Source organism: Glandiceps talaboti, chromosome 9 (assembly GCF_964340395.1).
Source record: "Glandiceps talaboti chromosome 9, keGlaTala1.1, whole genome shotgun sequence".
NCBI classification, from domain to species: Eukaryota; Metazoa; Hemichordata; class Enteropneusta; family Spengelidae; genus Glandiceps; species Glandiceps talaboti.
Genome location: NC_135557.1, coordinates 23,994,124 through 24,011,202, shown reverse-complemented (window position 1 = coordinate 24,011,202; position 17,079 = coordinate 23,994,124). Strand labels below are relative to the sequence as shown.

The following is a 17,079-nucleotide window of genomic DNA, read 5'->3' as shown; positions in this document are numbered from 1 at the left end:
GGTCCTCTTTTGGCATTGACAAGTGGTGGTCTCACTATTTTAAATAATATTAACTTTGCAACACACACTGTTCACACTTGTCCCAAGCAAAGTGACTTGAATGACTTGAATAGTCAAATTGAAAAAAATGACTTGAATGACTTGAGTCAACTTGATCAAGAACTTGTTAAAGAACTTGATATAGAACTTGATCAAGATATTGAAAACAACTTGAAAATTGACTTGATTAAAAAGGAAAAAAATAAAGTAATTTAAAAATAAAATATTTTGTATTATATAGTTATATTAGTGTAAAAAATGAGTGATACAGAAAGTGTAACACAACCTCAAGTAGAAACTCAAGTAGAGACTGTTACTACAAACAGTAAAACTAAAAATCCAGGTAGAGTTGCATGGGGTAAAAAATTAGCAGTAATTTCAGCTGAAGCAAAAAAACGAAAAAAATTAAAATCAAAAGAACTGATAGTCGATAGCGTCAAATCAATGGAACCAATAAAGGTAACTGAGTCAGACAATAAAAGCTCGCAATTTAATAGTACTAATACTATGATTTTATTAACTCTTGGTTCATTTAGGGTAGCTGGTTTATATTATAAAAGACAGTGGTTTTTACAATCAAGTGATATTCAGTCGTCAGCAGAGTCAACAGATTCATCAGAATCAACAGAGTCTAAACAATTAACGACACCACAACCAATTAAAAATAAAGCTCTATTTGAAATGGAATAATAAAATAATATGGAATATGGATCACTATTTTATTATTATATTTATTACATTTATTTTTGTTATATATATATTATATATATACTATATTATATACACAATACACAATGACAGACTATACTAAACTAATCGTGAATGGTCTACATGATGGTGCAGTTTTATCTGCTTTAACAATATCTAATAGTTTTATACTTGACAAAACTATAAAGATGGCTCCAGACAGTCCTAAAACAAGTACTTCATTCAAAAAGTTTGCTTCTCTCGCAATAGCTGTGAGTGGAGCAGTATTAGAGAAAGATATGTTGGAACAAAGAAATATGTTACCAGTTGATCCTTATAAAGGATAATACAAAGAATATTTAATATAATTTTTAATTTTATATAATTAAATATAATTATAATTATCTTAATAGTATAGATACTATACATAATTGGTGCGGCTGTTGCGATGTTGGTTGGTGGAGCTGTTTTAAATGCAACTGCCTTTGTAGGAGCTAGTTATATAGGTAAGGCAGCTACAGGCAATACGAAAGAAGAACATGAAAAAGAATTAAAGAGACATGATTTAGCTTTGGAGAATTTCAACAAAGATCGAGAGGTATGGTTGGAACATAGGCAAAAAGTATTAGATTTTATAGCGAAACAAAAAAATTTAGATGTTCATGCGAAACAAAATCTGGTTCTGACTGATCAAAACTTAAATTTATATCTTGAATTTCATCCACAGAGTACACAGAGTACACAAAGTAGTCTTGACAATCTTGACAGTCTTGCCAGTCTTAAGAATGATCCTGAATTTAGTGACTATTATCAACCTTCTAACAACATGAAGACATACCAATATATTTATTTAGCTGGTGGTGGAATATTATTAGTTTATTTAACAAAAAAATATATAATATAATAAACTAATAAACTAATAAACTAACTATATAATAGAATGTCAAATATGTAAACAAAATGGTGTAACAGATGTAGCCAGTGATTGTACTAACATTTTCAGTACACTTTGTTTTAATTGTTGTGATTTAATGAACAAAAAAATAAACTGGTATAACATCATACATTGTAACATATGTAGAAAATTCAATATACCTCGTAATGATATTTGTAAAAACATTTGTGGTAACATCTATGGAAGGTTTCACTGTTTTGACTGCTGTAATTCATTAAACAAACATTTAGATAAACATTTAAATGAATCTTTAGATGAATCTTTAAATGAAAACTTTGAACATAATCAAAGAAAACAAAAAAGTCGAAGCATCTAAAAAACACATTAAAAAGGTTTTTAAAAAATATAATCTAAATTATTATCTTTTAAGAACTGTTACTATAATATTTTCATCAATTAATGAAGTTTATATAGAGCCAACACGATATCGATCACTCAACTTCAGTGTAATTATAATAGCAATTCTATTATACTTAGGAAAATATCAGGAGGCTGCTTTAATACCAGAGTTGAAAATGGAAGCATTTTCACAGAATCAAATTTTTAAACGATTTTGGGATAAATGGAACGCAGAATATCCAGAGATAGTGAGATTTAGTTGGTGGCGTTTACGTTGGCGTCAAATCTTTTTAAAAATAAAGTATAAAGTTAAATCAATCAAAAAATAAGGTTTTTTAGGTTTATAAGATTTATTAATACACCAATCCATTCTTTAATAATTTGTTTTGAGTAATTTTATTACATTTTTAAAATTATTTTTATCAATATTTCTTATCATCATATTCACTTCTTTTGCTTGTGATGGATTTAAGAGTAGTAAATCATTATCATTAAAATATTCTTTCTCTTTTTCATTCTCTTCTTTTTTTACCGTTAATGGTCGAGGAAGATTGGTAGGAACTGGCCAATCTAAGATATTATAAATATTATAAATATTATCTTTTTTTTTCTTGTGGTAAATTTATGAGATTAATAACAAAACTGAAATCATTTTCATCAAAATATGAAGGTGGAATGATGGATTTAATTTCTTTTGGTTCAGGGGAAGAGTTAACTATGGCGCAAAAAGTACAGGAAGCGGGGCAAGCAGGATTATAGTATTTTTTGTTAGACATTCTCTTTGTATTAGGATCCATTTATATATTCATATATAACATCTCTTTATATCTGTTTAATTGGGCGCACGCCAGTGAGTCATAATGTATTTATAATAATAAACAGTTGACTGCACTGCAATGAATAATATACTTCAAATAGCTTTCTACGATTGCTTTCTATAATTACACACTAACGCTTAATTTGCCTTAAAATTGATTAAATAAGGGTATGTCGCTTTAGAACCGGTTTAAACCGGTTTAAAATTGATTTTAGTACAGATATAAGGCTTAATATACCTTAAAAGTAGTGAAATAGGAGGTATGTTGTTAGAGTGGCCCTAAATTCTCATTTATTATACTACTATTTCCCCATTGTTTTAGATAATGTATTTGGGACATCTCGAGTTTAACTGCCAGTGGGCAGCACTGAATTATCTTTTCAATTAATTAAACAACTGCATAACATGCATGTAAATGTTGTTTTTGTTCTAATTGGTCTACTTACTTTGATTTGCAGCAGTTTTGCATACATTGTTGTACACTTACATTGATATGGCGGTGTGGTAAGTAGTATTCCATGCTTACACACATTCCAAGAAAGACACTTTTTTTTTTCAGGGAACCATAGCCAGCTGTAGATAATAGTTTTCTTGCTACATGTTAGTTCACAGTTCTATTTTTATCTGTATTTCAGGGAAATAGTCAGCTTCAGATAATACTTTTTATGTTAGTTTGATTTGATTTAGTTCTGTTTCTAGAGTAAGTGTATTTTGGGGATATGGTATTCTTAGTGTTACTTCAGTTGTATCAGGAAGCTAGCCAGCTGCAGATAGTAGCATTATTGTGTTAGTGTAGTTTTACCTTAGTTCAATTTCTAGAAAGATTTTTTTTTTTCAGAGAATTAGTGCTAACTAGTCAGCAGCAGCAACTATCATGTTTTTTGTATAGAGTGCAGTTCAAGAAACTGCATAGAGGCAGATATATGCTCAGTTGAATTTTATATCCAGGCGTTCTACTGTTTACATTTGTATCAAGACACAGGATTAGGCTAATAGTACATATTTAATGTATACTTACAGTAATTACTGCATTATTCGACAGAGATGGTAGGAAAATTTGACATTACAGCTTGCCTAAAGTCATTTACATGTTGTCTTTTTCATCTTCTTCGGACCAAGAATACTTTATTAAGTAACCATAGAGTTTCAATTCGGTGGCAGGATGTGTTTTATTTTATTTTTTTTTATCTCACACATTTTTTATTATGAATGACACAAACACAGATATTGATAGTGATAGTGCACATGCACACAAAATAATACATTTTAATATCTCACTGTGAACACAAATAAAGAATCTTGTGTTTGAATTTTCATTTGATGGTAATATTGATGTTGTTCACGTTGAAATAAGATGTATCATTTTATATGCATGTACATGATCAGCATCATTCTGTAGTGTTATTTTTGTAATTTGGAAACAAAAAGCATAAGATGTTAAAACATTGTGTTGACTAAATGAAATTCTAAAGTTACATAATTTTGGTAGTACATTTCATATATTATAATGATGACACTTTCAACAGCATAACTTTAGCAAAATGGCATGGAGTACAAGTAATGTATTCCAACTGTTTCTGGTACTTTCTAGGTCTTACAATGTTAGTAATTTGATGGATGATCTAAAGTTCTTGTATCGTGTGGCTGGTGGTGAAGGCAAAGGTATTACTTTTGTTTTCACGGACAATGAAATCAAAGATGAAGCCTTTCTGGAATACCTGAACAATGTCCTGTCATCAGGAGAAGTAAGTATCATTCAACATTTCTCAGTTATTAACTCTAAAGATGCCAAAGACTTTTCATACAAAAGACTCCCTTGGCAAAGGACTTTTCCAACCACAGAGAAAGATCTTATCTACTCTACAATTCTACCTCGTAATAATGTCATCAGGGATCACATGAGGTTGCACAATCTCCCAGAATTCAGCGTGCAATTTCTACCCACGAGAAGTCGTACACGCACTCTCATGTAATCCCTTGCTGACTTACATCACTCAGTAGAATTCCAATCAAATCTCATCTTACACTGTTACAGGTAAGTCTTGTTTAATTGGAGAATTGCCAACTTTAGCTTGAAAGGAATAGCTAAAGCATACAATCAATCCTATTTTTTCGTTATACACCATTACATAATACTTTACCCATATATGAGGTGGGCTTATGCAGTGATTAAACTTGTCAGCATACATTGTATATGCAGACGTAACCCAAAAACCTGCAAGGGACTATCTGCATATATTGAGACCTGGCATTGAAAGGGTTAATGTGTGACTACAGTTATCTATACATGTTTTAATAACAGGAGTTGTAAGATAATAGGTAGATTGAAAATTTTGTTTTAATTTTAATTACGGTAATTAGGTATATGTATGTGTAATTTTTATTGTGAGAATGAGACATTTGATAATGTTGAATAATGGACAATGGTTGTAGTATTAGTGAACTTTTATTAAAAGTTTTAATTGTCTATGGTGAGCTGATGGCAGCTTTGAGATTCATTTAACAAATGCCTGAGATCCTACATGAAATAATATTTAACTTGTGTGTGTGTGTGTGTGTGCATGTGTGTGTATGTGTGTGTGCATGCTTTCAGAACTTTTAATGAGTGAAACTTTTATACTTGCTGTAGGTGTCTAACTTGTTTGCACGTGATGAGTTAGATGAAATAACACAAGAACTTATACCTGTAATGAAGAAAGAATTCCCTCGAAGACCACCGACACAAGACAATCTCTATGATTATTTTATCTCCAGAGCTAGAAATAACCTACATACAGTCCTCTGCTTTTCACCTGTAAGTAAAGCATCATTCGCATTTCATCGCTTGTCACTTAGTGTACACAAGTAAGATAGACAACATACTCGGTACCTCGGGTCAAAATAGAAACAAGAAGTTCAATCTATGCTCGCAGGTGCAGTAATGCATTGCACATAGACAAATAACAAATGCAGTACATGGAATTCATGCTGACAAACAAGAAATGAAATGATTTTTATTTTAGAAAGTGGCTAAGTGAAGATATCTTTGTCAGGTTTCTGAATCACAATAGCCATACTTTACATGTTCACTTCATAGGTGGGTGAAAAGTTCCGTAACCGGGCTCTGAAGTTTCCTGGTTTAATCTCAGGATGTACAATGGATTGGTTTAGTCGATGGCCAAAGGATGCCTTGATTGCAGTGTCCAATCATTTCTTATCCAAGTTCCACATAGTGTGCACTCCAGAAACTAAACAGCAAGTGATAGAAACCATGGGTGTCTTTCATGATGGTGTAGCTGAGACTTGTACAGAGTATTTTCAGAGGTGAGTACTCATGTGTGCCATCATACTTACTATTACATTGTCCCAGAGATTACTTGCACTTGTGCATAATTTATATTATGCATGCAAGTGGTATTTGCACTGCAGTGTAATACCTAAAATATTATTGCATGACATGATCGTTTGTTGTACATAAAAATGTGTGATCACATTTTTATGGAAGTTTGTTGTTTCTTGAATGTGTATTTTTTTAATGATAACATGTATATCTTTTTCATACCCATAGGTACCGACGTCAGACCCATGTGACACCAAAGTCTTACTTATCATTTATTGATGGTTATAAGACTATTTATGAGCAGCAACACAGAACTATCAATGAATTAGCCACACGCATGAACACTGGTCTTGCTAAACTGTTAGAAGCTAGTGAGTCAGTGTCACAGTTGTCTAAGGACCTAGCTGTCAAGGAAAAAGAACTGGAAGTTGCTTCTAAGAAAGCAGACAAAGTGAGTATTTAGATATTATTAACTAATGTTAATCTTCGTTCAGCCAAGAAAAATGCATGTGACCTAAATGGTCTTGTCACTGAGAGTAAATTTGATCGACGAATTGTGACAAACCCTTAGGTCACTAGCATTTTCCAGCTGACTGAAGAAAAATATTGGGGAGTAATAGAATTATACCCCCTCAAGCATAATTCATGAAAAATCAGGAAAAGTAGTAGTGATATGGAACATTTGACTCGTAGTTTGAGTACTGCAGAACCACTGATGCACCATGACGCAGCATGGGTTGTAGTGACAGGGTATATGATCCATATTTTCTGTTCAAAAAGAATATCTATAGGCCTGTGCACGGTATAATAACTTATACCATGCACATCCCAAGCTGAACAAAATAATACGTAATTTATACCCTGGTCGCTGCATGAAAAGTGGTAAATCCGGTTTGTATACATGACGGTCACAGTGGAAATGTAGCATTTCGGGATTGTGACCTTTCTGTCTACGGAACTGGAAACGTCACCCTTTCGTGCAGTGTACATCACGACAACACGCATATATCTATGTCACGACAACATGTGTCTATATCACTGGTTCTGCTGTGATTGAAATAGGAGTCAAAACTCTCAAAATTACCATTACTTTCCCTGTTTTTCTTTGACATTACTGGTACTGGTATAATTATATTATTCCCAATAGTTTTCTTCATTCAGCCTGAAAATACTCGTAACCTAAGGGTTCTGTCACTACGAGTCGCTAGATGAGTAGTGACAGAACCCATAGGTTACGAGTAAAGCCCCTTCGGTCACTTGTATTTTCCTTGGCTGAACAAAGAAAAATGTGAAATAATATCTAGATATCAGTCAACTTGAGAATGAATTTTGTGTGTGGACATTGGTGTGATGTAATAAAAGGATTATCTACCCAAAGGGCCAAGCCATTTATTTTTCATGTTCACCTTCAATTTGGTGAGGGAAGTATGAATTGACGAGATCTTGGCCCCACTTTTGTAATAAATTCTTTTAAATTCTGTTTCCGGAAAGATACTCACCTAAATATTCTTACAATAGGATTTGCTTGCAATTCCCGATGCTTTTCCAATAAAAACTTTATTAATCTACCTCCTCCTACAATTACTGCCCTCAACGTTGGAAGACCAGTTGCTTTTTTTGGAACACAGTGTGAAACACGTAGTGTTATCTAGTGTACCAGAAACCCGGTGTTTTTCCCCTGCTGATCAGTGATTTTTTGTGGTTTGCGGTTTTGTTGACAATATATTGTCTAGCAACCTTTTTGTAAATCTGTTCGCTGATTTTTCTTCACTTTTTCTGTGAAGATTTTCGTTTTCTAGATCGTGGTAGTGTGGGCGGTTTTATTACCCGCCTTTCGTATATACCGTTTATTGATACATTGTTTTTTATTTCTCCCTATCATCATGCCTAAGGGTAAGAAGAAAGGGGATTGCGGTCATTCTATGGCAAATCGGGATGACCATTCTGTCTGCCGGAATTGTCGGCAGTGTTCTAGCGATGCTCCGTGCACTGTGTGTATGTCGTGGGACCCGCTATTGTGGGCCGAGCTCGGTTCGAGCGTTGATCACGGCAAAGGTAAGGAGACGCGTCGCAAAGGTAGGTCCATTTTGTCTAGTACTTCGCCAGCCGGTGCAGGCCATGCTATGTCTTCCCTTTCAGATTCAACAACAGGTAAGACTGCACCGACTGGGCAAAACCGTCCTTTTCAGGGCGAAACTAGTACCTCTACGTCAACTGGGGTGAATGGCGGTTCGTTAACTCAGCACCTTCACAACCAGTCTGATCGTAACGACTCTCCGTTAATAGGCAATCGTAAGTCTGACACTGGTTCAACGCGATCTGCCTGTGTCGGTAGTCAAGGTAACGGTACTGAACCGGCTCCCTGTTTGTCTACCAGTCTAGGTAGTGGCTCCAATGTTATGAGAACGGAGACTTTTCGAGAGCCATTGTTAGGTAATACGCCAAGTAATACTACTAATAATGCTGTATTACCAATGCCTGGCGATGAACGAGTGTCTGTGCGTCTTTCACCGCGACATCGTTCAGTTTTACGTTCACGTTCTCCGTCCCCGTGTAGGCGGAGGAGACGTGAGAGTCATGATAGTACGGTCTCGTCATCTTCTCATTCGGATTACAGTCCTCGTCGCTATAAAAGCAGGCGAGGTAGGTCTCTCTCTCGACATAAGAAATCAGGTCGAGGTCAGAGGTCACACAAACGAAAGCATTATCGTTCTTCCAGTTCCGAGTCACCCAGTTCTAGGTCGTCTTATTATAGACGTTCTAAACGGTATAGGCGTCGACATTCATCATCGACATCACCGTCGGGTGACAGAAGGCGTTACCGACGTCACTATGAACATGAACGACGCATTGATTTGGATCGTCGACATGCTTACTATGACGAGAGCCGGCATGGTGTAGAGCGCCACCAACGGCCAGAACCGGCAAGTCGTTCAGCTTATCATCAGCCTGCTTCTATTGATACAGAAGTCATTAGACAGGCAGTTTTAGAGGCTGTAGCGGCTCTCCACCCAGAATTAACACGTGTGGGGGCACCCACATCTGATATGAGCACAGGGGGTGCCACTCCTTTAAGTTCTCAACGTGTTTCTCACAGGGAGAGGATGACTGATCCTGATGCTATTTCAGTTGCAGCATCTCATAGCAAGGATTTTGGGGAATCCTCAGGGGAGGAAGAGAGGTCAAGAGGTCACAGTCCAACAATCTCTCGAGCCTCTTCCCCATGTAGGGAAGAAGAACCAGTGTTTGCATACAAGGATTGTATTCAATGGGTTTACTCACACTTCCCAGCTGAGTGCACCCCTCCTAATTTGGTTCTTCCTCCTTTGTCTGAAACTGGTGCTGCCTTACGGGCTAGCAATCCCAAAGACCAGTCAACCCCCTTGTCATTGCCTTATTCATCTCTGGTTCAGCCTCTTCATGATAAGATTTACCAGGAAGTGGTCGGCAGTGGAAAGGACCATACAGCCTTACGAGCTGGGGCCTATCCATGGTTTCGTTATGGGGGTAAGGCATACCGCACTCATTCATCACAACCAGCATGTTCACACCCCCCACTGGATGGTGATGTGGACGCAGTGGATCAGGATCCATCATCGTTCAGAGCTGTCTATATAGACAAAGCTCACATTAAAAAGTTGGGTGATTCGGCACATCAACAACTTTGTGTAACGTCAACACTGAACTGGTTCCTAGCTGTTCTATTCAAAGAACTTCAGGCTGTAAATCTCAATAGTCCTAAAGTATCTCGAATTATTGAGATTGTGGATAAGGGTTTGTCTCATATAGCAGAGTCTGCTTGCAGAGAGTATACAACTCTCCAATTAATGGAGAGGGATGCCTTTTTGAAACGCAAATCTGTTTCATTGTCTTCCGAGTTGAAACAGGAAGCTCGTTTAGCTCCTATTGCCACAACCAGTCTGTTTGATGGTCGTCTCACTGCGCTAGCAGCACGTGCCAGTGAGGCTAAACAGCGAGAACGCCTACTATGGGATAAACCTCCTACACCCCGTGTACAACAGCCTAGGGCAAAACAAGCTGGCAATCGACCAGTGCCCGTTGGACGAGGCAAGCAACCCAGTGTTCCTTACAAGTCCAAGACTTTTAATAGGGGTAGGGGACGAGGTAATGTGTCTAAGCCTAAGACCGACAACATGCCCAGACCGTTCTCGGATTCTGCAGGTAGGGGGTCAGGGAGTGCTCAGCGCTCCTGACCCAATAACCACTCTCACTGTCCCCCCACCAGCACAGCAAAGTCCAGTGGGGGGACGACTCCGTTTCTATGCACAAAACTGGTCCGCAATATCATCCGACAGTTGGGTGCTAAATACAGTAAGAGACGGATACATCCTAGACTTCGTGTCACAGCCTCCACTGTCAACGAAGGTTATAGTTACCCCGTTACCAAGGCAACCAGATCGGGTTCTTGCCTTAAGGGAGGCCATTCAAGGTCTTTTAGAAAAGGCTGCTATTCGTACAGTCAACCAAAAAAAAGAGGGACCAGGGTTTTTCAACCACATGTTTCTGGTCCCCAAAAAGTCGGGAGGCTGGAGACCAATTCTCAACCTCTCCGTTCTCAATCGGTATCTTGTAGTCCCCAAGTTTCAAATGGAAACACCCAGAGCGGTGTTGGCTGCCATTCAGCCAGGCGATTGGATGGCGTCCATAGATTTAAAGGACGCTTATTTCCATATACCTATTCACCCTGTCTACTACAAGTACCTCCGTTTTGCAATCGACGGACAGGTTTACGAATACACAGTTCTCCCCTTCGGTCTGGCAACAGCACCACGAGTGTTTACACGGGTGGCGGCAGTGCCAGTGGCGTGGTTACACCAACAATCAATTCTGTTACACCCCTATTTAGACGATTGGTTACTGAGGGGGAAGGAACGGGTCGTACTAGCCACTCAAGTGGCCATGACGACAGATCTTCTCCAAGGACTAGGATTTATTCTCAGTCAAGAGAAATCATGTTTGACTCCCACCCAGGACATGACCTTTGTGGGAATGAGATTGCTGACGGAATTGGGAGTTGTTTGCCCAACCGAGGACCGAATCAACAAACTGTTAACTTTCATTCGGTCCATCCTTCTACAACGCTCAATAGTAGCAAGGAGTCTGTTATCTCTCCTGGGGCTGATGAACTCATTTATAGACATCACCCCTTGGGCACGACTAAGAGCGCGCCCGATCCAGTTGTACCTATTAGCGCTTTGGCGCCCATCCAGTCAGCCATTGCAGACTTCTATCCCTATTCGTCCCTCTCTTCGGCTTCATCTCAACTGGTGGCTGAACACGGCGAATTTATTGAGGGGGAGGTCACTCGTACCCCCCAACCCCGACATCTCCTTATTCACCGATGCGTCAAACGAGGGATGGGGGGCGCATGTGGCAGGTCATATGACAGCAGGTCGGTGGAATTTAACCGAACGCTGTCACCACATAAACTGGCTAGAGCTGAAAGCAGTGTTCCTGGCCCTCCAGAAATTAGAGTTTCTGGTAAGGGGGCATTGCATATTAGTACACTCAGACAACACAACAGTAGTTGCTTACATAAACAAATTGGGGGGGACAGTCTCCCCAACTCTATGTTATCTGTTGTGGGATCTAATGCTATGGTGTCAGGACAAAAAGATTACGCTAATAGCCAGACACCTACCAGGCAGGCTGAATGGGATAGCCGATGCACTGTCCCGTCGGCGTCGGATACGACAAACCGAATGGGAACTACCACAGAGTGTAGTAGATCAGATTTTCCATTGTTGGGGTCGCCCATCAATGGATCTCTTTGCCACACACAAGAACAGGAAACTACCAGTGTATGTATCCCCAGTACCAGATCCAAGGGCAATGGCGGTGGATGCTCTCTCCATGTCATGGGAGGGGATAATGGCATATGCCTTTCCACCAATCATTCTGCTGCCCAGAGTTCTCAGGAAAATCCAGGAAGAGGGGCCAATGATTTTTCTAGTGGCACCTCTTTGGCCCACCAAGGCATGGTTCCCAACCATTCTCAATCTGTTGATTGCGCCTCCTCTCAAAATCCCACTGAGAGAGGATCTAATGACACAGGACAGGAACATCATTCACCCGAACCCAGAGATGTTCCATCTTCACGTGTTTCGGTTGTCGAACAATCCCTCATGGAGAAAGGCTTTTCTAGAGAGTCTGCAGCCATTATTGCCAGACCTCAGAGACCCAGTACACTGGCTACATACAATGAGAAATGGCAATTCTTCTGTAGTTGGTGTGACAGAAAACAGATTAGTCCTGTCAAAGTCACTAACAGGCAGTTAGCTGACTTCCTTCTTTTTCTTTTCGTCACAAAAAAGTACTCTCCCAATACTATTAAAGTATATCGGTCAGCCATTGCAGCCACCATTAAAAGTATTGGAGGAGAGGATTTTGGACAGGACAAAATCCTCTCCAACATGATTCGCCACTTCCTTCTTAAGCGTCCTCCCTCTAGACAAACAGTTCCACAGTGGAGTCTGCCACTGGTTTTACGAGTGTTACAGGAACCCCCTTTCGAGCCCATGGGTTCTGTGTCACTGAAAGCACTTACTCTTAAAACAGTTTTTCTTGTTGCCTTGGCATCTGGGAGAAGGCGTAGTGCAATCCATGCCCTCTGTATTAGTGAGGGTCATTTTAATCTCTCTCGGACAGCAGCAGTAATGCATACTGCACCAGGATTTCTGGCCAAGAACCAGGTTTTGGGGTCAGTGCCTAATCCGATTATGATCAAGTCATTGGATGACTTTGTTGGGCGAGACAAAGTAGAACGGACTCTATGTCCAGTGAGAGCACTTCGCTGGTATTTAGACCGATCTAAGTCATTTAGGAAGGGTAGGACTCGGCTGTTCATCCCGTTTCCCCCTTCAGTTAAAGATGACTGCTCCCCAGCAGATATTTCTAAATGGATTGTTGATACTGTCAAGTGGGCTTACGTAGAAGCCCAACAGGATCATTTATCTCCTCACAGAGTCACAGCTCATGAGGTAAGAGCTATTGCTGCCTCATGGGCCCTCAGATCAGGCGTGCCAGTGACTGACATTTTACAAGCAGGCACGTGGAGATCTCCTAATTCGTTTATTAGCTATTATCTGCGGGATATGTCTGACCATGCTGAGGATCTAGCCACTCTAGGTCCACTTAGCATTAGCCAGAATATCACATTAACAGGTCATACAGAGACACCCACCACCTAGCTGGTGACAAATTCTGTATCCTATTGTAAGAATATTTAGGTGAGTATCTTTCCGGAAACAGAATTGTCGTTTCTCCCGAAACTAATTTCTGTTGAAGGAAAGATACTCACCTAACAGTCCCTCCCTCCTTCCCCACTGTCTCAGTTTAGTTGGGTTTCTGGACTAAGATTGTGTTCCATAGCGCAACTGGTCTTCCAACGTTGAGGGCAGTAATTGTAGGAGGAGGTAGATTAATAAAGTTTTTATTGGAAAAGCATCGGGAATTGCAAGCAAATCCTATTGTAAGAATATTTAGGTGAGTATCTTTCCTTCAACAGAAATTAGTTTCGGGAGAAACGACAATTCTCCGACAGCAGAATGAGATTTATACTAATTTTCAGATTACAGACTGAACTGAAACCTAAATTTTATGTACCATTTTGAAAATTTAAGTAATTTTGTTTCTTATCTGATAATTAATTCTTGAACTTCAATACTGATAGTTATTATACTTGCTTATTCTTATTTCTGATTCTCTCTCTCTCTCTCTCTCTCTCTCTCTCTCTCTCTCTCTCTCTCTCTCTCTCTCTCTCTCTCTCTCTCTCTCTCTCTCTCTCTCTCTCTCTCCCCCCCCCCCCCAGGTCTTGACAGAAGTAACAGTGTCAGCAACAGCTGCAGAGAAGGTAAAGAATGAAGTACAAATAGTAAAAGACAGGGCACAAGCTATTGTAGATGAAATTGGAGTAGACAAGTCCTTTGCAGAAGAGAAATTAGAAGCTGCCAAACCAGCTATGGCAGAAGCAGAAGCAGCTCTCCAGGTATGTAAATGAATCAAGTTTGTGGTATTGAGAAAATCTAAAACTGCACTTTTATCTTTTTATTTTGTGTGAAAATGAGCTGACTGTAAGACTTTTTTTCCTCACTGCACTGCATGAAAAGTGCTGTTTCTGGTTTCATGTTCATGGTGGTCACACAACAGAAATGTGTGAACTGGAGATGCTACCCTTTCATGCAGTGCAGTCTGCCCGTCGTGTAGGAACCATTAAAACTTGACAGACTTTTCATTCCAAAGCTGTAATTAACATGGTATGTACATGTACTTCAGAAATTGTATAATTACTTCATTCCATTTTGTATTGGTGTTTTATTAAATATTAGTTTAACTCTACATTTTTCAAATTTATTTGTCAATGTTTAACACTTTTGAATAATTCTATGATAGAAACGGTGTTTTAGAAAATATCTGTGAAGTGATAATCTTAAACCTTTGCTGTTACCTTGACCAAGATAACTTAAATCTATTCTCAGTTACAATCATGAAATAAAATATTGGTGCAAAGTTTTGAAATGGGGTCAAAATGATAAATAGATTGGATGAGAATGGATCAGTTTCATTGATCAAAGTCACAGTGATCAAAGGTGGAAGATTAATTCTATGTTGACTGATAATTATCACTTCCAATATGATAAAGATAAGATAAGATAAAACGTTATTTCAGCTGTTTAGAAAATTTTACATTTCTAATTTGGTATTTAAAAGAAATAAAGTTAATAATAATCTAGGTAAATAACTTAAGTTATAAATATGAAAGTATAGAATAGTTCTAGTGTTTGTCTATTTACTACTATTCAGGTATATGAAAAGAGCAGTTATAATATCCTAATATGTTTTGATTGTAGTATATAAATTATGTAAATTGCTCTACTCCATCTAAATGTATAAAGTTTGGGTTTACAGTAGTAATAATATTAAACAATATGTGTTCATCTATTCATAGACTATCAAACCTGCCCATATTTCAACTGTGAGAAAGCTTGCCAAGCCACCACATCTTATCATGCGCATTATGGATGCTGTGCTGATATTGTGTCGCAAGAAGCTAGACGTAGTAACCCAAGACCCAGAAAAACCGTCTAATAAGCCATCATGGAGTGAATCACTCAAGGTGGGTTGCATATCAATAGTCATTCTGATTAAATATGATTCTTTTGACATATGTTAACACATGAATGTGGGTCACATGCCAAGAGGCAAGGTGGGTTACAGATCAATATAGTCATTCTGATTCTGTTTCTGTTGACATGGTAACACTTGAGGGTTGGTCACATGTGGCTCACATGTCAAGAGGTAAGGTGGGTTACAGATCATAGTCATTCTGTTTCTGTTGACATGGTAACACATGAGGGTGGGTCACATATGGGTCACGTATATCAAGAGGTAAGGTGGGTTACAGTTCAATGAACTACATCACCCACTGTCAATAAATTGAAGAAGGATATCAAGACGCGTCTTTTTGCAAAAGTTTTCTAACATTTGTATAAATCTCCTACAATTCCTGTTCAGTGCTTTAGAACATTATACCATTGTGGTTTTTGACACTATACAAATTCTTTGATTGATTGCGTTAATTTGCATATTTTTTGTACTTATGTAAATGTATAATTTTTTTGGTATATTTCACAGATGATGAGTGGAGGAGGATTTCTACAGTCATTGCTATCATTTCCTAAAGATACCATCAATGAAGAAATGGTAGAGCTTCTTGCACCGTACCTAGAAGCTGAAGATTTCAACATAGATTCTGCAAAGAAAGTGTGTGGTGATGTAGCTGGACTCTGTAGTTGGGCTAAAGCCATGTCTTTCTTCTACAGTATTAACAAGGAAGTACTTCCTCTAAAGGTAATAGCTCACGCAGCTGCCGCATAGAGGCGCAGTGACTAGTAGTAGTACGCATGCGTGTCCTATATACTATGCAATGTGTTTTTGGTGGTTTTTACCTAAGGATGCATTGCGACAAAATGACTATGCCTGTGAGTTCTATATACTATGCACATTCTCCATGCAGAGGGTGCTATCCACGATATCGTGAGGCAGCCGGTCACAAATGAATCTACACTGTGCAAGCTTATGGGCTTTGCCTAGTTATGATATTATATAATAATAACATGTTTTATTGTCATTATATACTGGTCAGTTTGCCCTCAAATGATAACAAAATTTTGTTGTTGTGAGTCAAAATGAAAAAAACTGGGATTTCTTGTGAGTCATCACATAGTAAGAGATAAGGGAACACCAAATTTTGGTGCATCACTAGAGATTGTGTGCATCAGTGGTACAAATTGGCATAGCGGGCACACTGATAGTGGTACATATACAAATATATAATGAAAAGTGCATTGATTTTGCATGAAATAAAACATTTAAAATGAGATTGTTGCGCTATCAGAGAAATGTAATTGCAGTTAGGTAAAAGGTAACCACAATTCAAGTGAACGATGAAAACTATCTGTGCAAATGTTCAGTCTATGCTTATACATTTAACTGAATTTTACACAAGAAATAATTGCTCACCAAAGCTTTCACCCGGTATCGATACGTCTGCAATACCTCTTTATTGTCGCTGGTATGGTGTACATGTACATGTGCGCTAGTCTGATGTTCATGGAAATATTCGTGATTGGGCTATGATTCAATGTCTATAATTGTGTTCTTTTTTGTATATTCTATATTACCTTGTTTGTAGGCTAATCTGGCAATTCAAGAATGCCGTTTAGTAGCAGCCAATACTGAACTAGCCTCTGCTCAAGCACAGTTAGATGCCAAACAGAGTGAATTGGATGAAGTGCAGGCTAAGTTTGACGCTGCCATGAAAGAAAAACAGGTAATATGATAAAAATGAATCTACATAATTATGTAGAATTCTATGTAAATATCCAAAAAGAGATTGTCTCA

At 38.2% G+C, this 17,079-nt stretch overlaps 1 protein-coding gene across 1 annotated transcript in view; it reads left to right on the top strand.

Moving 5' to 3' along the window:
* LOC144440009 (dynein axonemal heavy chain 8-like) overlaps positions 1-17,079 on the top strand; it is a 103,768-nt gene that overhangs the window by 69,236 nt on the left and 17,453 nt on the right. The window contains exons 57-64 of the mRNA XM_078129238.1: positions 4,429-4,582; positions 5,467-5,631; positions 5,914-6,140; positions 6,385-6,607; positions 13,988-14,164; positions 15,125-15,292; positions 15,811-16,026; positions 16,871-17,008. Of these exons, the coding sequence (XP_077985364.1) occupies positions 4,429-4,582; positions 5,467-5,631; positions 5,914-6,140; positions 6,385-6,607; positions 13,988-14,164; positions 15,125-15,292; positions 15,811-16,026; positions 16,871-17,008 (1,468 nt within the window). The remainder of the gene's footprint in view (positions 1-4,428; positions 4,583-5,466; positions 5,632-5,913; positions 6,141-6,384; positions 6,608-13,987; positions 14,165-15,124; positions 15,293-15,810; positions 16,027-16,870; positions 17,009-17,079) is intronic.